Source organism: Aureobasidium pullulans, assembly GCF_000721785.1.
Source record: "Aureobasidium pullulans EXF-150 unplaced genomic scaffold scaffold_5, whole genome shotgun sequence".
Classification (NCBI taxonomy): domain Eukaryota; kingdom Fungi; phylum Ascomycota; class Dothideomycetes; order Dothideales; family Saccotheciaceae; genus Aureobasidium; species Aureobasidium pullulans.
In genome coordinates, this window is record NW_021941025.1 from 1,300,115 (window position 1) to 1,319,105 (window position 18,991).

General features: G+C 50.8%; 7 protein-coding genes across 7 annotated transcripts; 4 read left to right on the forward strand and 3 right to left on the reverse strand.

Annotated features, from left to right (window-relative positions):
• Positions 1–145: 145 nt before the first annotated feature.
• M438DRAFT_333620 (adenylate cyclase protein) lies at positions 146–6,483 on the reverse strand (the record flags this gene model as incomplete). The annotated part of the gene is made up of 4 exons (XM_029903628.1): positions 146–304; positions 361–5,667; positions 5,729–6,356; positions 6,437–6,483. The coding sequence occupies 4 exons, from the start codon at positions 6,481–6,483 to the stop codon at positions 146–148; spliced, it is 6,141 nt and encodes a 2,046-aa protein (XP_029762918.1).
• Positions 6,484–7,685: 1,202 nt separating this feature from the next.
• M438DRAFT_344136 (uncharacterized protein) lies at positions 7,686–8,890 on the reverse strand. The gene is made up of 3 exons (XM_029905142.1): positions 8,627–8,890; positions 8,193–8,562; positions 7,686–8,141 (listed from the first exon to the last, which is right to left on the reverse strand). The coding sequence occupies exons 1-3, from the start codon at positions 8,796–8,798 to the stop codon at positions 7,895–7,897; spliced, it is 789 nt and encodes a 262-aa protein (XP_029762919.1). The 5' UTR covers positions 8,799–8,890; the 3' UTR covers positions 7,686–7,894.
• Positions 8,891–9,157: 267 nt separating this feature from the next.
• Positions 9,158–11,814, forward strand: M438DRAFT_395895 (uncharacterized protein; the record flags this gene model as incomplete). Its single annotated transcript, XM_029909239.1, has 5 exons — positions 9,158–9,182; positions 9,252–9,428; positions 9,486–9,610; positions 9,797–11,217; positions 11,271–11,814. 5 exons carry the CDS (start codon positions 9,158–9,160, stop codon positions 11,485–11,487), a joined length of 1,965 nt encoding a protein of 654 aa, XP_029762920.1. The 3' UTR covers positions 11,488–11,814.
• An 808-nt stretch (positions 11,815–12,622) lies between these two features.
• M438DRAFT_315503 (stomatin family protein-like protein) lies at positions 12,623–13,991 on the forward strand. The gene is made up of 2 exons (XM_029902656.1): positions 12,623–13,033; positions 13,088–13,991. Exons 1-2 carry the CDS (start codon positions 12,637–12,639, stop codon positions 13,762–13,764), a joined length of 1,074 nt encoding a protein of 357 aa, XP_029762921.1. The 5' UTR covers positions 12,623–12,636; the 3' UTR covers positions 13,765–13,991.
• Positions 13,992–14,984: 993 nt separating this feature from the next.
• M438DRAFT_344139 (uncharacterized protein) lies at positions 14,985–16,748 on the forward strand. The gene has a single exon (XM_029905143.1). It carries the CDS (start codon positions 15,013–15,015, stop codon positions 16,636–16,638), a length of 1,626 nt encoding a protein of 541 aa, XP_029762922.1. The 5' UTR covers positions 14,985–15,012; the 3' UTR covers positions 16,639–16,748.
• A 422-nt stretch (positions 16,749–17,170) lies between these two features.
• Positions 17,171–18,064, reverse strand: M438DRAFT_353834 (uncharacterized protein; the record flags this gene model as incomplete). The annotated part of the gene is made up of 3 exons (XM_029906910.1): positions 17,171–17,471; positions 17,533–17,972; positions 18,023–18,064. The coding sequence occupies 3 exons, from the start codon at positions 18,062–18,064 to the stop codon at positions 17,171–17,173; spliced, it is 783 nt and encodes a 260-aa protein (XP_029762923.1).
• A 712-nt stretch (positions 18,065–18,776) lies between these two features.
• M438DRAFT_255385 (uncharacterized protein) lies at positions 18,777–18,932 on the forward strand (the record flags this gene model as incomplete). Its single annotated transcript, XM_029899708.1, has 1 exon — positions 18,777–18,932. A coding segment is annotated over one exon (156 nt), but the record flags the coding sequence as incomplete, so codon positions are not given.
• Positions 18,933–18,991: the final 59 nt, after the last annotated feature.

Below are 18,991 nucleotides of genomic sequence, written 5' to 3' on the forward strand. Positions count from 1 at the left end.
TTCCCAAAATTGAAGTACACGTGAAAAAGATGCTCCTCCCTGAAAGCAGTAAAAAGGATGAAGAAAATATGCCCCCCAGGCGTGTCTCCTTGATGATGATACGGTCCTCCTTCTTTTTTACGACCATTTCTTACGCTCTTTGCTTTTAAGCGTCATTCATGTCGACATCTCCCTTGAGTCGTTTGAGTTCTTGCATGGCGGCGGTGACCTCGCCTAAAATCTCATGCATAGGCTTCGAGGTAGACAGGATACCAGGTCTGAACGGCTGGATCATATGTCTGAGCGCCAGAGTCGTAACGCAAGTCTGTGGATAAAGTCAGTATTGATGTTACTCAAGCACTTTGAAGAATTGATGCTTACCTCGATTCTACTGATCTGATGCTCGACAAAGTTGATGACGAATCGATCGGTTATTTCACCGCCGCGCTGCTTCATGCGCTCCAGCAGTGCCGTCTCGGGCGCCTTTAGGGCTGTCAGTCCTGTGGTTTCCAAACTGCTGCACAACATCTCCAGACGCAACGACACGTTCCAAAGATCCCATACATGGTCGGTGTCGATGCTGAGCTGGCTGTCGGCGCTCTTCTTTGCAGCGTCGCCCTCTGCAGATTCTATACCGACGTTGCGGTTTGGCGCGGCAGCGGCGGCGGCCTTGACCTGTTCTGCTTGTGCTTGCTGCTGCTGTTGGACCACCAAACGGGCCGACAGCGAGTGAGGGTACATGAGGTAGATGTATTCCGGGTTTTCCAACCCCTTCAGGTTGCGTTGACCGAGATCCTTGACTTCGAAACCTTGACTGCTGAGTGATCTCAGTTCGCGGCGGATGGAATTGCCGATCATTTCATCGCCCATTGCATCGTCAGACCCTGTAGAGCCACTTCTATCAGTCTCGATGTGTGTCTCGAGCAGGCGCTGAATCTCGGCAATGAAGTCTGATGAAACAGTAATCTGACCACCATCGGCCACGGACTGGATACGCGCAGATCTGTTGACCATAGGTCCGAAGTAGTCCATACGGCCAGTGACGGGATCTTGCTCGCACACAGGACGACCGAAATGAATACCCATACGGACTGACAGACCACGGAAAATGCGGTTGCCATCAGTGTCGAGCACCTCTTGTCCATGAATGCTGTTGAGAATCTCCTGCGGCCAGGGAACCTCTAGAAGTTGACTTTGGATGGTGAAGGTCCACAAAAGTGCACTAGTAACAGTCTGGAAGGCAACCATGAAAGCATCACCTTCAGTTTTGACCTCGTAACCACCAATGATACGCAAATGTCTTCTCATGAGTTCGTTGTGCAATTTTATCGCACTTCTCATGGCGATGGGGTATGATTCCCAAAGCATGGTGCTGTTCTTGATATCAGTAAACACCAGAGTGACTTCTCCCTGAGGGGGGTCAATTTCTTGGTCCAGACGAGCGAGCTTGGAGTCTCCGACATTGTCTCTTCCACGCTTGGGGCGTCTCGAGATGGTCAAGAGTTCATCTGGTGCACCACTAGGACCCATGCTCATGCTGTGAGTTCTGAAACGAGCGCGTTCTCTCTTGCGCAAGTCGCTCACGCCAATCATCATAACCATGATTTTACCAGTGGCACCGAAGGCGATAGCCAAATCACGCAGCTTCTGCGCAGCACGCATTAGGTCACCGCGTTCTGAGCGAGCAACATCCACGGCAAAGTCCATCGTCAGGTAGTCCCAGAGCTCACGAGAAGCAATGACAATGATCTCATCTGACTCTTTGAGCGAAATGCGGGCCGTGTGGGGGCAGGCAATTACACCAGGCAGATGCTGAACGAAACCGAACGCTCTCGAAACCTCAAGGGCGTCGTTAAGCTTTCCTTGACGCGAGACATAACCACCAGCTTCTCTGATGCGAATGCGCTCATCTGCTTCGGCAGGTGCATGCTTGCGAGTGATGATTCGATGGCCGCCTTCAGAATCGATCAACAGAGCTTGGGCGTCTCCGACGTTTGACACGTACAATTCCATTCCTTGCAGGTACATGATAGTAGCCACAGCTCCAGAAGTCATGTCGTCTTCGCCTAGCTCCAAACCGGTGATGCTTCCTCTGTGAAGGAGTGCAGCACTTGGGTGCGCACGAGCTTCTAGCGCCTGTGTGGCTGCTGTAGCAAGATCCTTATTCAGCGAAAGGTATGCCCTTCTCAGTGCGTCCAGGGGTGAGTCGTCGCCCTCTTGAAGTTTTGCGAGCTCGTCTGCAAAGTGATGTCTAAACTTTTCGTAAAGGAATTTGGCGACTTTGCTACCTCCAGTGTTCAGATTGTGACCGTCAAACATACCAAACAAAAGTCGATCTTCGACACCACCAAAGCTGGGAATGACCATGTCCAACGTTGACAAATGCTCATGACGTCCAAGGGTGTCGGCCATACCGTATGGGATGTGTGTACCGATTATGGATCCAGCAGTACGCACACGTCTATCGGGGCCTTGGTCAGGCACAGATGGGATTGTCAAGGTCACATCCATGAGACCAAGGATTCTCAGATGCTGCAATGTGGAGAAATCCGTCAAGTCTCGAGTCTCGCGTCCCGGTACGACGTTAACGTTGGGCTTGATCTCGAGTCGCTTGTTGCCAGACATGTTGAGGTATCTCAACTGGTGGTTCCAGTTCCAGTTCCAATCATAAGGCCAATTTGATACGTTGTATTTGAGCGCGTTGCTGCCAACGTCAAGAGTCTGGAGCTTCTGGATCTTGCCAAGTTCTGCGGGCAGAACATTGAATCTGTTGCTGTTCAAGTGCAGCACTCTCAATCCGGAGCCTTCCTCAAAGTCTTCTGCTGGAAGCGCAGACAAGTCGTTACCGGATAGGTAAAGCTCTGTCAGGTGTGGCCACCTTCTGATGGTCCGTGGTGGAATGTCGTAGAGCTCATTGTATGAGAGATTGAGGACGCGAAGCTCGGGGAGGAGGACAAGCTCGTCGAACACATCGTCGGACAGGCGGTTGTCGGCCAGAATCAAATGACGCAGGGTATGAGAAAAGGTAGAAGCAAGCCTGTTAGACATGGTAGAGTCCTTGCGTGGCCCTGGTGTAGCAGCAGCACTGCTAAGTCCAGACTCCGTCGACGATCTTGGAGCCAGAGAAGGGTGTCTTGATTGTGCACCATAAGTGGACGCAATTGAGGCTTTACGACCAGCTGGTGAACCACCCGGTAACATACCATGGCCGACCTGGCTGGGCCTTCTAAGCTGGAAAGCCTCAAGCTTGCCAAGCTCATCGAAGTCTGGAGTGTTCGTACCGCCAGGAGTCACTACAGGGGTAGCCGCCTCTGACGGCAGAGATGGTGGCAAAGATGGAGGAGGTGCACCCGGTTTAGGGAACTCGTTCAACACGTTGGAGGCGATGTTGAGTGATTCTAGCTTCCGAGCATACCAGATTTCTTGTGGCAGTCTGCTAAGGTTGTTCTCTCGGATGTCAAGGTATTTCAGATCTTGAAGTCTGCCTATGTCTGAGGGCAGATTGTTCAACATGTTCTTGGCCAAACTGAGATGCTCTAGCTTGGTAAGTTTACCGATCAGAGAGGGAAGTGCCGTGAAATGGTTCTTGTCTAGAACAAGCTTCGAGATGTTTGAGATTTTTGCAAACAAATCATCAGGAAGCTGGGTGAGCTTAGCAGATGCAAGGTTCAATACCGAGAGAGTAGGAACAGGAGAAGTCAAGCCAAAACGGGTGACGGGGTTGTGGTCAAGAGAGAGAACCTTGATGCGGTAGAATGAGGCTTCGTATGCGGCGATAGAGTTGTGGCCGACCAAGAGATGCTCTAATTGTGGTAGTTGTGCCATAATATCGATGTTGTCCAGGGCATTGAAGCGAATGTCAATCTGAGTAAGTTTGACGAGGTGCTTGAACGTCTCGGGGAACGAACCAGACAGCTTGTTGTTGGTAGCGAACAACCGTTCAAGGTTGACAAGTTTACCAATCTTTGGTAGCGCCGAGATACCGTTGAAACTGATGTCCAAGTCGACGACAGTTCTGAGCTCGCAAAGGAAATCGGGGAACGTGTCCAGATTGTTAGAGGCCAAATTCAAGCTTCGAAGAGCTTGGTAGCAGCCAAAGTAGGCGGGCAGACTCGTGAGCTTGTTGTTGGACAGCTTGAGACTAACAAGGTTGTGGAGCTTGTGCAAATCCGCATGTTGCATCTGTTCGAGTCTGTTGTTCGAGACATCAAGCATGGTCAGTCTTGATGCCAGGCAGATGCTCGCGGGCAACTTCCAGGCTTCGTTACTGGTGTACTTGATCTCTCGAAGGTTGCTACAGCTTTGAATGAAATCCTTGGGAATGTCGAGAGACAAGTTTTTGGACAAATTCAAGGTGATGATCTCTGTGGCTTTCTGGTACAAGGCGATTGGAATAGTAACCAGATCGCGGCCTGCAAGGTCGATGTGATTGAACTTCTGCATCTTGTTGAAGCCAGGGTCGCGATCCAAGCTCGAGTAGCCGCTAAGCTTTCCAGGCAAGAATGTGAAGCGTACCAAGTATCCGTGGTCCTCGCGGCCCAAATCTTCCGGCTTGTCCTTGTCGTTATAGCCGGCCATTTCCAACATGTGCTTTTGTATTGCCAGCGGGCGTTCGCCTGCCGCAAGTATCCGGCTCGAGCCAGTCTTTCGCATGACGATCTGGTATGTGTCTAGTTCGTCCTGCAGGAAAGTCTTTTTGGCCATCATCTGAATCAGCTCGCTAGCAGTGGTGTTCAAACCGGCCGAAATGACGGCAAAAGTGCTGTCCGCTCGGAAAATGCGCATAAAGTACATGGGGCCTGGGTCTTCATCCCTGGGAACATGGCCTTCCTCATCAACCTCTCGTAGAGCAGCGACATTTGAATCGGGGACCCGTTTGACAGCCCAACTGTCAGGAACCTCCCATGTTCCAGTTTCTTCTTCAGCAGGTTTACTGGGTTCTATGCCAGGGAAACCAGTAAAGATCTCGCTCGTAACGGGTGGTGTCATTGGTTGGCTGCGGTTGACGATACCTTCCATCTGGCTCATATCAGTGTCAAGGTGCCACAAAGCAGACGCATTGCGAACAGCGTCGGGTCGCGGGGCATTTGGATCCTTTTTGTTGAATTCGGCGCTTGGTTCAGCGCGTCTGGGTCCTTTGAAAGGAATCCTTGTATGCTCTTTCTTTGTGAGACCCAAGGCCATTGGCTTGCCGTCCGGGCCTACAGGACCCTTTTTCTTTCCAGCTGGAGCTGTTGGTGTCTGCGTAATTGAGAGTGAGCCGGTCGAGGAGGGCATATTTTTCAAGCTAGACTCGGCAGTCTTGTCGTGCTTCTTGCGGCCAGTAACGCGATCAAACAACGAGCGTTTGGCGCTTTGTGAGGGGTGGCCGGGGGAGCGTTGGCCGAGATGGGCTTCGCTCTGGCTTTGTTGTGCACTCATCATACTCTTCATGCTAGGCGAGGGACTTGTGGCGCGTGGGCGTGCTCCATTGGAATTCGTAGGCAGAGTCGAATCCTTGCGGATGGTGCCAGGGCGGCCACTCATGACGGAAGCGCCGTCATCAATGTCTTCCAGACTGGTCTTGTGTTTATGGCCGGGAAGTCGGAGACGATGGTGATGACCTGACACGGAACCTTTCTGGGCACGTGTCTGCTGCTGTTGCTGTTGGGAAGGAGCGCTCGGCGGTTGCGTCGACTGCGTATGGAACTAACACATTTAATGTCAGCCCAACACGACCAGGCATCTTTATACGACAAAACAAACTCACATTCGCAGGGGCGGGCTCGAAGTCCCATGGTGTCACCTCACTACTGGTATTCGGAGTACGAGGACGCGATGCCGATGGACTACCAGGACGAGTCGTCTGCGTGACTTGTGTGGCATTGGACGGGTTGCGACCTCTCTGGTTTTGCTGCTCTGGTGGATCCTTGGGCGGCGGCGCATTCGGGTCAAAGTCTTCGCCAAAGAAGCCTTGAAGCTTCTTGTGGAACTTTCCTGTAATGCTGCGTTTGGAGGAACCTGTCGAGGACATGGTCGTCGTACTAGCCACGGATGGCCTTCGATCATCGCCGTTCCACTCGAGCGAGAGGTTGTTGCCATTTTGCGGGATGAAGCCCGGCGACATCTGTGGAAGATCATCGCTGGATGAGTTGTAGAAAGAGTTGTTGTTGAAGAGATTCGAGGCTAGATGCGAAGGGCGATTGTTACGACCATACGGCGGAGGCGTGTACTCAGGAGCCTGCTGGCGTGAGATGGACGGTACAGTGCCACTGGACTCGAGACACGACAAGTCTTTGCGATAGTCGCCGAAGTCAGGCGTGTCCCAGGCCAGTGCCGCTCCACGGTTATATGTGGGATTTACGACAGTGCTAGGCGACACTTCTACATCGGGCTCGCTATCAAACGAAGCGTCAGCTCATTTCCATACAGCAAGAGCAATGACTGCGGCAAACAGGCATAGCGGAAGTCGACATACCGAGCCAGCCGCTCGGGCTTGGACTTTTTGGGCGTCGTGTCGGCCATTGTAGCTCTCACTTGACCTCTACTTATAGCAGGCCGGGACTCGAAGGGCGATTCGGTATTACGAGAGATATCTGCCAACTTCGAGCTTGCATGCCATCAGAAGCCAACTAAGCTTCTCGTCCAGTCCTGTCCTCGACCTTGGACTCGGCCAATAGCTACTCTTTCTCTCTTTCTTTCCCTTCGCTATCTTGTCCTTTGGATCCTCCAGTCGATCGGGCGCAAAAAGATATCCAGGATGGTCGTCGATGGCCAAGAGGTCGGAGGCTCGGGACGTCTCGGTGGTGGTGATGGGATGATGCGGTGATGATGTCCGGTCGGACTGGTCGCGCTTTCAGTGGGTGCTGGGCAGCTCGAAACACACTTCACACGCTCGCTCTCTTAGTCAATTGCGTCACGGGGGACATGGCCAGGTCGTCTGGTCTTCAGGCAAAGAGTCGAGGGAAGCACGGGTGGAACTAGGGGAGAGAAGGATTAACGGAGGCCGCCTGCTGCGCGGACATGGTCGACGATGCGATGTATCGACGGCTACTAACAACGAAGGCTGATGCTGGCGCAACTGCTCCATCGCTTTTGGCGTCGCTAAGGGCGGGGCGATCCAAGTTCCAGCCAAAAGGCTCGGCTCGAAAAGGAATTCCCGTCGTACCCGTGCACCAAGGCCACCTCCACTCGCTGCACATCACCACCACCCACACCTACAAGACGACCGCTTCCCTCGACGCGCCCGGCCCGCCAGCAGCACTCGTTGTTTGCCTGCGACCGGAGGATTGCAGTGCAGCTCTTCTCGCTTGCCTGCATATCGCCATGTCTCGTCGACCTGCCTGCCCTGCGTTGTGGTCTGACCCTGCAATCTGGCTCGCGGGATTTGTCCTGCAACGGTCTCATGGGCTTGAGAGTTGATTGGAATGAACAGACTGCCTAGAGTGCATTGCACGTTAAGCCATGTCGGCCTTCACCTGCAAGGCCCATCATCTAGCTGTTCCAATTGCCCACCCCTTTCGCTTCTTTGAATTTCCCCCAGCAACATTGGTGAAACTGTCGTCTATCTTGTGTGTAGAACATGGCAACTATTGTGTCCACCGTTGGGCAAAAAGTAAAGTCATCAAACGTCGCCCCATATATCTTTCACCCTTGATATTATCCGATGATTATCGCTGATCTTCATCATTAGCACTGCGGCACATAGCTAGTGATTCCGCTGGAGCTGAGTGGAAGGTGTAAAATGCCATTATAGGTGAATGTCTCGAAACTGCCATAACCATAAAAACAACATCCGGACGCCACAAGAGCCCTGCAAACAAAACGGTCAAGAGGGTATACAACATATCGACACTGCCACTGCCACTGCTCTGTCAACATTCTGATGGTGGTCTTCTCGGTCGAAGTGAAGAATTATACAAGTCGTCGGGGATCATCAATTGCCAAAGCCTTGGAAGGGTGTCGGTGCATTTGTTGCACCATTCGACATTGACCGTCTTTGGCCATCCTTTCCAGTCCATCCGGGAAACAAAGCCCTCAGTTTGGCATACTTTTGCTCTATCTGAGGCATGTTCGGAGGTGCGGTAACATATGAAGGAGGATGCGGGGATGATCCAGGTTTTGACTGGTTGTCAGTCTGGCCACAGACATAGCCCAAGTTTGCATGAAGTCGAAGGTAGACCCTGCAAGCATGTTAGATATGATGGCTGAGCAGGGAATGCGGCTGGGCTTACTGGGTATACTCATCTGACGCAAGGGCATCCGGCAGGCCTTGACTCTTCAAGTGGGCAGCCGCGGACTGACTGGTTGCGCCGCCCTTGCCCTGCGCCTGTAATCTGTGCATTTCCTGCAGCAATTCTACATTGATGTCGAGTAGCAGTGCTATTCTCTCTTTCTCTTGCGACAGGTTTGCGGGAGATGCAGCAGCAGACGGGGAGTGGACTGGTCGGGATTGCGGGGCTGCCATGGGCGATTGCTGAGGCGAGCCTTGTGCGACTGCAGAGGCAGCATAGGGTGAGACACGATGTGAAGGGGACGCTGTCATGGACATTACGGCCGACGGCGACATGGATTGAGAGTAGGGCGGTACGCCTGGAGCGAAGCCTAGACGAGGCAAAGCACATTAGCACATGCACAACCACACTGTCATGCGGCGACTTGGACTTACCGCCAGGCATTTGCTGGTATTGCTGCTGCTGCTGCGACGCATTCTGGGCGAAATTAGGCGCCTGCTGGCCCGGGTTGGGGAAACCTGGATGTTGTAGAGGTAGAGATTGGTTGTTGGTATAAGGAGAGAAGGACTGGCCGAAGTTGGCTGTATTCATGGCCGATATCGACATGATAACCCTCGGTATTCGGCAATCTACAATAAATGATAATTATGATCCGCTAGCAGACGTCAACGAACAACAATCTATAGCTGACAGCCACGAGCCGCTACAAATTCGAATCCAGAAAGTCTCCCCAAACCAAAGACATTTGTGGGGCGACAGCTGCTTGGCTTGCTTTTTTGCTTTCTCTCCTCACCAATTCGCCGTCACACCTTGCAATCGTGCTTTGTGACAGCAAGTCACCTTCCGACTGTCACACTGTCTGATTCGCTGCATCATGTCCGGTGAAGTACATCCCCTCTTCATGCACGATCGCGCGAGCCTTGCGCAATACCGTATCTTTTAGATTCCGTTGCAAGGTTCCGACGATGGTCCAGGCTCTCAACAGCTCGGGTTCAAGCATGATTCCACCACAAGTCAGTCTTGCTCCAACAGCAAATCACTGACATGTATTTGTTTCAGGAAGAGGAAGAGGTGCCTACTTCAAGGCTCGCTATGCTGGGAGAGGTGGACGTGGCGGTGGTAATGCCGGCACTGAAAATCAGCAACAATTGTCAATTGCAGAGTCCAGCTCTTCATCTACATCCACGTGGGCGCAACTATCGCAAGCCCTAGACTCAATTGATGGCCAGCAATACGGTAGATTATTATCCAAAAAGTTGGCATCTCCGCGCTGATTCTCTTATCTTTGTTCAGGCTCGTACAAGCGTCTGCAAAACAGACGCTTCGAACACAAATCACCAGACTTTACGCTATCGATAAATCATGTTCAGACGGATGCATATGCGCCACCTTCGAAAATCAGTGTTCGCATGGACTGGGTAAGCCCCTTGTTTTCCTTGATGCAATACACAATGTTTTTTAGAATCTGGAGAGCCTCCACTGAGAGCTCGAAATATTTGCCCTCTTTAATTACATTGTGCATTTTGATAGCTAAACTCATGAGAGCGTTGGGTGCTTGGAGTAGCAGCATGCGCTCAATATGAAGCCAACTAATCACATTCCAGAAAACCACTTGTTTCCCGACCGAATATGCGGCATCAGATATACGACAAATCGCTCTGGCCGACTACCTGTCCAGAGCTGCCGCTGTATGCATCCGCAGTAAACACATGGATCGCTCAGTAGGTTCTGGAAACTCTGGCTGGTCAGGCCCTAAAGGCGGAGTCTTCAGCATCAATGCTCCAGCACAAGAGGTGTTGCCTCGTACTAGTGCACTCGTTCTGCCTGATGGAGACAAGAGTCTTGAGATGCGCTTCACGGTCTCCTTACCTGCTCGTGGACGTACAGTCTTGGGTGGGGAAGCCAAATCAATCCTGTGTAACAATCTTCCAGAATTGGTCGAGAGAACCATGCTGTACAGTTCACATCTTGCCAAAGAGCTCAACACCCACATCCACTGTGTCGAGGACCAAGCATACATGCGATCTCAACTTGAGGCTAAGGGCCTCGTTGCTTTTGTCGGAAATGGCTCGATCCTCCCAAGAGCTAGTGGAGCATCCGCTCGGAGTATGACTGGAAAGCACGTCGTTCCTTTCAAATCACCACCTGAGCTTGAGGTCGTTCTTAAACGCAAGCATGATTCTGAAGTTCGTGGAATGGGTATCCCCAAGGGAATCACTCTTCTTACAGGTGGCGGCTATCACGGCAAGTCTACTCTTCTGGAAGCCCTCCAGCTTGGTATCTACAACTATATTCCTGGCGACGGTCGTGAGCTCGTGGTGACCAATCCCAATGCTGCGAAAGTTCGTGCAGAAGACGGTCGCAGTGTGACGGGTACAGATATCAGTGCATTCATCAAGAATTTACCCGCAAAGAGAAACACAGATGCATTCACTACGGATGACGCCAGCGGTTCGACATCCATGGCCGCCAACATCCAAGAAGCTCTCGAATTAGGAGCAGAAGTCATCATGGTCGACGAAGACACATCTGCTACCAATCTGCTTGTCAGAGATGAACGCATGCAGAGTCTGATCAAGAATGAGCCAATCACTCCCCTCGTCTCGAAAGTGCGTGCTCTCTACGATCAGCACGGCGTCAGCACCATCATCGTAGTCGGTGGGCTGGGCGACTGGCTAGATGTTGCAGACAACGTGATAGGAATGGATTCCTACGCTCCTCGCATGCTCACCGCCGAAGCAAAGGCACTAAGTAAAAAGTTCCCGAGAAAGGTGGTCCAAGACAAGAATTACGGCACATTACCCGATAGAAATGTCGGCTTCCCGGCAGCTATTCTTCACGACAAGCCTCCGGTCGCCAGAAGAAAGGACTTCATCACCGTCTTTGCCGACCGAGCTTTGCAAGACCCATCACAAAATGAAGCTGGAATCGACATTTCAGGTGTGGAGCAATTGGTGGAATGTGGTCAGACACGAACAATCGCACATTCAATCCGATCGCTTGCCCATGTGAAGGATGCTGAAGGGTGAGTACTTCTGTGTAGATCCTGGAAGCCAGAGTCAGCTAATGTGGAGGCAGTGTACATCTGAAAACAGCATTGTCAGGCATCGAGGCTGAGGTTGCCTTGGAGAAAGCTATGCCGGAGAAGCTCCCTGGAGGAGACTTAGTGGCAGTCCGTCGCTTTGAATTAGGCGCAGCTGTCAATCGCATCCGAGGCTTGGAGTCACGAGCAGCAAGGGCGGAAGGGGCTCAGACGGGAGAAGGTCCAAAGAAGAAGGCACGCATTGACCATTGAACAAACGGTATGGGAGGCTTAGATGTGCTTGTTGGTGGAAGAAGTACGGGAATAATTGATTGAGGTGAATTGAGTTTGAGTCAGGATGGACGCCTGATCCTTACAGGATTCAAGCTTCTCCGCACACAGCCAATAGGTGTTGTGTCCAAACATAGAACATGAACATCACAGAGATGTGGCAGCTTTGAGCGGCTGTATCAAGGGTCTATGATGCTCGAGTAGCAAGTACCCAAGTCGCTAGGGTAAGTCGGCACAAAACGAAGATCCTTTGATCGCACACGTGCCAAGGATTCTCTGCATAGAACGTAGATGGAAGAAGCATATGACATGATAAGTGAGGGCAGTGCATACACTTCTAATCCTTGGGTCAAGTGATCAAGGCAGAACGACATGGTTTCGCTGAAGGATTCAGAAGCTCGGATCGCGATGAAGTAGGATGTTCTTCCTAACAGCACTCACTATCGAGTCAAGCGGTCTTGGTTACACGCCGAGATGGCCCGATTTTGCCGGGATTTCTTGTCGACAGCTTCTCGTACGAAGAAAGATGACATTGAGTACACATCTGTAGCATACCTAACTTACCATCGCGCAAGGATTAGAGGACACGGAAAAATAGCTCAAGATGACTGCGCCGACTTTCCCGCTATCAAACCTTTGCGCTCTTAAAACCCATTGGAAGAGAGATGAACAACATTTCTCAAGATGCAAACGACCTTTGTTACTCGGAGCTCGGCAATCTCGGCCTACGTAGCACTGCCCGAAACTAGTCCGTAAAAGGCAGCGCACTAGCCCGTAAACCGTAAAGACTTTGCGGGGAGCTGTTCCTTCGAGGCAGTTGTTTGGTTCACATGTTGTCTAGGATGATCCCAAGGGACAGAAGGTGGCGTGGATCGAAGCGGCCATCATTGATTGTTGCTGGTGTGCCTGCCTGAGAATAGAGAAGATGCGACATATAAGAGGAGCTTTGGTCACACCTTCCACTATCTCCAGCTTCTCAGATCAGCCTATTCTTCTTTACACAGCTTCAAGCTTGTTACTCAGTCAACGACAGCATTCCATCAGGGTAGTAAATAATTCAAGCTATTATTTCACCTGATCAGCATTTAGATTACAACCAACCAACAAAACATCTCATACCCACTTTCCACAATGAACGACGAACAAATCCGCCACCAGAACTCGGACTTGGGCAAGTCGCCTGTCCGCGGTAGCAACAGCGACCACGACCCTCTCGTCAAGGTCCAGCCTCCTCGCCGTGAGGACTTGCAGCCTTCCTACGCCTCTGTTATCAAGCCCGACACCGAAGACGACTCCCAACATGGATGGTACGGAGGCATGATCAACGCCCTTGGTTCCATCATTGGTAACCTTGGAGCTGTTCCTTGCTGTGTCATCTGCCCCAACCCCTACAGACCTGTCTCGCAGGGTAACGTCGGTCTCGTCACCAAATTCGGTCGTTTTGCTCGTGCTGTCGACCCTGGTCTCGTCAAGATCAACCCTCTCTCTGAGCAGCTGATTCAGATCGACGTCAAGATTCAGATTGTTGGTAAGTAGCAGAGGCCCACTGTACCGCAAATAATAGCAGCTAACAAACGAACAGAGGTCCCTCAGCAAATTTGTATGACCAAGGACAACGTCAACTTGCACCTCACCTCCGTCCTCTACTACCGTGTTACCTCACCTCACAAGGCCGCCTTCGGTATCTCTAACATCCGCCAAGCGCTTATTGAGCGTACTCAGACCACTCTTCGCCATGTCATTGGTGCCCGCGTTCTGCAAGATGTGATTGAGCGTCGTGAGGAGATTGCCCAGAGCATCCGCGAGATTATTGAGGATACCGCTTCGGGCTGGGGTGTCGAGGTCGAGTCTATGTTGATCAAGGACATCATCTTCAGCCAGGATCTGCAAGAGTCGCTGTCTATGGCCGCCCAGAGCAAGCGTACCGGTGAAGCCAAGGTCATCGCCGCCAGAGCAGAGGTTGAATCCGCCAAGCTCATGCGCCAGGCCGCCGACATCCTTTCTTCTGCACCCGCCATGCAGATCAGATACCTCGACGCTATGCAGCAGATGGCCAAGTCCGCAAACAGCAAGGTCATCTTCCTGCCTGCTCCTAACCAGACCGTTCAGCACCAAATGCAGATGGCAGACTCCGTTGGAGAAGGCCCTTCTTCTTACCAGGCTATCGGACAGGGACAAGCACACACCAACAACGACTTCGGTTCCGGCACTGAGGGCTTCCAGAACGCCATCAACAGCCGCGTAGTCGAGAACATGTAGAATGATCCGCCATCACCCAGAATACTGCGTCTCAGCACCCAGACAGAAACCACAGCCGTGTCACCCGGTCCATCAATAGGATATGGGGGACCTATGGATCAGTGGAGTCCCGTCTGATAAGAGTATACCGATCTGCCGAAGGACGATGCGTTTATGATGTTTTATCGATACCCCTTTTTTTGTTTTTACCAGTCACGATGATGATGACAGCTGTCGCTTCTATACCCATGGCTAGTAGTTAGTCTTTCTTGTACCAGATGTAATCACGAATTTTTCAAGCTATACCACTTACACAAAAGCCCGATTGTGATCGTCGGCGGCTTCACTGTGCATGTATTGACGTGCTTGTATTGAGAACCGTACTGCGTGTGGCAGATTTCGACACGCAAACTCGTACACCAGCCTCCTTCAATAAATGTCGTCATGCTGGTCATACCATCGGAATATTTCGGATGATGCCTTCGAGACAGGGTGATACCGTCGACCACGGATGTCAAGCTCAGTTCGCTGATATCAGGACAACGACGTGGCTCTAGGAGGTCTTGTATTGCTTTAAAGGTACATTAAGGCTGTTAGTATTGGAAGTACTCGTTTGAAGTGACTGGTGTCCTTGTGTCGAGAGGAAATTTGAATTTTCGATTTCAGACTGAGCTTTTTTGATGTGCTGACTGAAATCGCACGTTTTGTTGTCAGGACATCTCGTTCCAAGTTTTGTGTCGGAAGGAGTTTTGCATGAATCACTGGGATAACGGGAACGTACAATCGAAGGATAAGATTAGGGCTATATGATTCTCAGGAAAGAAGAGAGATTGGTCGATGTTAAGTTGTCGAGCAGCGCGATGAAGCGAACATGCTGGACATACTTGATGGCAACGACGCGGGGTCTCCCACATGATCACGCGTGCCAAACAACCACGCGTTGCCATCCGGACAGCTTCGCATGAGATCCGGAAACAGCACCCTCGACCTTCTGAACGAACCCATTTAGTCTTCCACACTTCTTAGATATATGCGTTTATTGCGTAGCTCTTAAAGATTGCCGCCTTCATATCTGTTGTAACATAGGTCCAGATAAATGGTCCACTCTCTGTTATATCGTACAGTGCTTTTTTCTACAAAACAACATGCAGGAAACGCCGACATTAAGCCTGGTTTACACGGTGGCCTTGAGCCCAGCCCCCTTTCCACCTCTTCCATCATTACACTCAATATATATAGTTGGACAACCCTCCACTAGAACAGTGTACGATGGAAACGTTGCCTCCGGAACTTCTGACCAGGATTTTCTCCTTCCTTGCGATCGGACAAAAAACATTGGCTCCTTATGCCACGATATCTCGAGCTTGGCAGTGCACTGTGGAACAGCATACTTTCTCTCAGCTGTCTCTCTCCTCAGACGAGCTGGAAAGGTCCAATCATGCTGTTGTGCAGTCGTCGCACGTCCACCGCCGTACATCGGTCAGACGCGTCAACTATGGCGTTCATCTTCCGGACTACGATGATAACGCCTGTGGCCGATTCGAACGACAAGCAGACAGACAGATCAACGATGAGGCTTTTGGTAAAGCGCTCGTAGGCCTCTTTACCCTGCTAGAGGTCATGGACGCCGGCAATGATTCCAGGCCGATCGACCTAAACATTCTTTATTTCTATTCATCCATGGACATCAACCGTCGAGATACCGAGACACTGAGGGCACACGAAATGGCCAAATCCTTGGGAAAAAGACATGATCTATTCGAGCTCCGCTACCAAGACTCATATCTCCAACTACTTCAGCCCGAAAGCTTGCCTATCTTACACAACGTGACTTCATTGACGATCAATGGCGATACTGCACGTAAGCTAGCACCGGCAATCGCTCCTGGCATCATGTCGAGACTCCCTAATCTCATCTCCACGAATTTCTCGATCTCAGATATGGAGAGGAAACGACCGAATAGAAGAACGCAGCTGCGGTCCGAATTTGCCAAGCAGTTGACCTCTATGCCTACACCACAGAGTCTTCAGAAATTCGATTTCGAACTGAGACATGTTCAACCGGCGAACGAAAGCTTTGTCAATGCGAATGTTCGCGGTGATTTCCACTCGCCCGATGTCGACGATGTTTCAACCGCATTACAGCGATTCTGGCAAGCTGCTCCGAGTCTGACTAATTTCAAGTTGAGCGGGTCAATTTGTGTTGGTCCAGAGCTTTTCCGAAGTCCAGGTGAAGATGAAGAAGACGAAGAAAAACAGCAACAATGGCAAAAGTTGAAGGTTGTTACCGTAGAGCTCAGCTTAGTAAGACCTGATGGTGGCTGGTATATCGAATTAGATCCCGATCGAGGCAGCGATTCACACGGCGAAGAGGAGGAAGAAGATGAAGGCGAAGAGGATGAATTCGAGTATTCAGGCCACATTTTCCACGATCGCACAAGCAGTCAAAACTCTTCCTCATCTGGCTATGACTCGAGCGATTCATTCTTCGCCATGAATGAACTGCCTCCGGATTCCTATGGCTACGACGATGAAAAACGCGATCTCCGGCTCAATGGCGAGGAGCCATCTGCTTACTTTCGCACAAAACCTACTGCTGAACTGGAGGTTCTGTTTACGGCAGCCGCACACGCAGCTGCTCGTATGCCTTCACTTCGGAATATGCGTGTGAGTCTCGAGGTACGTCCCAGTGGAAGGACAGGTCGGAAAAGACAGAAGATTGGGTTTTTGTACTTGGCTCCTGGTGTGAGGGGGGCGAAGGATGAGGGAAGGGAAAGAGAATGTAGGAAATTATACTGGGATGCGCCCAAAGGTTGGCGGATGAGTGGACGGCTACAAGACAAGTGGAAGTTTCTGTTGGGTGATGATGGTATTGTGAAATACAAGGAATGGTAGATCGAGCTGAGCAGTCGAAGAATTCAACTCTTAGTATGCGTGTCGAAAACGAACCCCCGTGAGGCTCGTATGGGCTGAACTTGTTGACAAGCTGTACTTCTTGTCCTCAACAGTCCCTCCCTACTACGAGCTACAGTGATAGAATGACAGACCATTCAGCCATTGCAACACTGACTTGTGATCTTGCGAGAAAAAGATGAGAGCGAAGTGAATCTCTGTCAATCCAGGATGAACAGCGCCACCAGTTGAGCAAGTACCTTGGAGGAGCTCTCCAAAGACGAGACCGCAACAACCGATGTGACTGTGTAATCGCTGACAAGGAGAAAACAAGAAGCAGACGGAGGTTCTGCCTAATCCAATGTTAACCACAGCTTATTCGAGCTTAAAATGGAGTTCTGCCTACACTCGTGGAAAAACCCCGACGATGTTGATACCAATTTTTCAGAGGACGTGATTTGTGGCCAGGTCGTACTCATGACTGTTGTCCGGCCAGAGGGAATGGCCACACTGGAGCTCCTACTGTAACATATCGTCAGTTCTTTTGAGGTTTTCTCTCGTCCAAAGTATTCATGGAGCCTGGACTCACATCATGAATGACAGCACCGTTTCCATAACCGCGAGTTGGCAGAATAATCTCGACGCCGTAATCTTCGTGAGCCAGGGACAAGTACCAGATTTCTGATACTTTGTCGTATAGAGAGATGCTGTAGTGGTGATCATCGTGTTGATAGATCTTTCGTTTTATGATTCCTGACCCCACTCCGGTGTTTTCAAGATGCTCGTCGATATTGTAATCGGTGCTGAGCGTTACATACCAAGAAAAGGGCATTTTGCTAAGAATCGATATCAATCAAATGTGCAGAAGAGGGAGAAAAAGGTACTCCGATGACTTACTGTCCTCCTAAATCCGAAACCTGAACTTCGGGATCTGCTTCTTGGAGACCAAACCAGCTTCTTTGAGCAGTATAAATTTCTTCATCGTCTTCGTCAAAGCCATATGGAAAGGCTTCTTCAATGGGTCGCAAGTAGTTCCGAGGCACCTTGACAACGAACCCCACGCCGGGATCGCTGCGAATAGCGCTGATGAGATTGTTATCATCATTCGAGGATGGAATGGTATATGCGTCGTGATGTGGTTGTAGTCGTATACGTTCATGAATGGGCACTTTTCTGCCCACGAATGTGAGATGGTCCTCTATCGTGTAATCTTCTCGTATTTCAACGACCCAGATTCTGGAAATCAGTGATTGAGCCAGAGCTACGAAGTTCATGAAAAAGAACAGATAGGGAGAAAGGCCATGCCCATTCATGTCGCCGGAGGATATGCAAATGTTCTATACAGGAAGAACATGGAAGATTATGGCAGACGTGTTGGACGGCGTACCAAAAATCCAAGAAAATCCCGGCCTGTTCCTCCCTCGAGCATGTTTGATTCATCTCTTGAACATAATTACAATCGTGAGCAAGGATCAAACAGACGTGGAACTCCAGGCTGTTTGAGGTTGGCCTGAGAGAATGGTGCGCACAGACCTTTACCGACTTCATGATTCAGTTTCATGCGACCGGCATTTGGCTGTCAGTCTTGGAAGGCAACGATGTGGGGTCTCCAACAATGCTCAACGTGCCACAAGTGCCAAACAGACAGACGATCAACATCTCGATGCCTTCCTAAGAATCTCGGATCAGGCCTGCAGCCTTTCCGACGACTGAAGAGTTCATCCTCATACCTTCTCATCAAATATGTCCATCGGCCATTGTAGCCTCCGAGATTGAACACGTCGCTTCGTGACAACAAGGACCGGGCCAGATAGCCTTCTCGCTCCGAATGCGTTAAACAGCGTCCCCCTCTGTCGAGCACACGTAGGCACATTTCGAAAACCGTAAGTGCTATTCGCGATAGTGGTAAAAAGGAATTCCATACCCCTAACAGACGGCATATAGAGGTACGCGACGTTTCGTGCAGGCTCGTGTTTGCCCTAGCATACTCGGATGCGAGTTAGAAGCGAGACACCACCCGTTCTGGCCAACGTCGCCGAAGATGTCAACAACGACTTCTGGAGTCGTGCGCTTGGATGCTAGAATCCGCACTGGTATTCGCGATTGCAAAGTTTTGTCAATACTAGTACCTTGGAATTTGGGTAACAAGCACGTACGGCCACAGTCAGCTGAAAACTGGGCATCCCGTCCGCTCTGCCATACATAAGCAGTTGAACGGCAGATTAGTACTACGGTGGGTGACCACGTGGGAATCCCTGCTGCTGTACGTTTTGCACTTCTTCTGTCCGTCACAAGAAAGATGTTTGAAGCTTCTTTTGCACTCGAGTGAGTGGATTCAGGGCTGCCACTTGGTTTG

Bases quoted from the DNA above. Each gene is read 5' to 3' on its own strand.
- M438DRAFT_344136 (XM_029905142.1), bottom strand. From the start codon at position 8,798: ATGTCGATATCGGCCATGAATACAGCCAACTTCGGCCAGTCCTTCTCT. The intron at 8,563-8,626 runs GTAAGTCCAAGT...TGCCTCGTCTAG, and splicing joins ATACCAGCAAATGCCTGGCG to GCTTCGCTCCAGGCGTACCG. The intron at 8,142-8,192 runs GTAAGCCCAGCC...ACATGCTTGCAG, and splicing joins GCGTCAGATGAGTATACCCA to GGTCTACCTTCGACTTCATG.
- M438DRAFT_315503 (XM_029902656.1), top strand. From the start codon at position 12,637: ATGAACGACGAACAAATCCGCCACCAGAACTCGGACTTGGGCAAGTCG. The intron at 13,034-13,087 runs GTAAGTAGCAGA...ACAAACGAACAG, and splicing joins CGTCAAGATTCAGATTGTTG to AGGTCCCTCAGCAAATTTGT.
- M438DRAFT_344139 (XM_029905143.1), top strand. From the start codon at position 15,013: ATGGAAACGTTGCCTCCGGAACTTCTGACCAGGATTTTCTCCTTCCTT.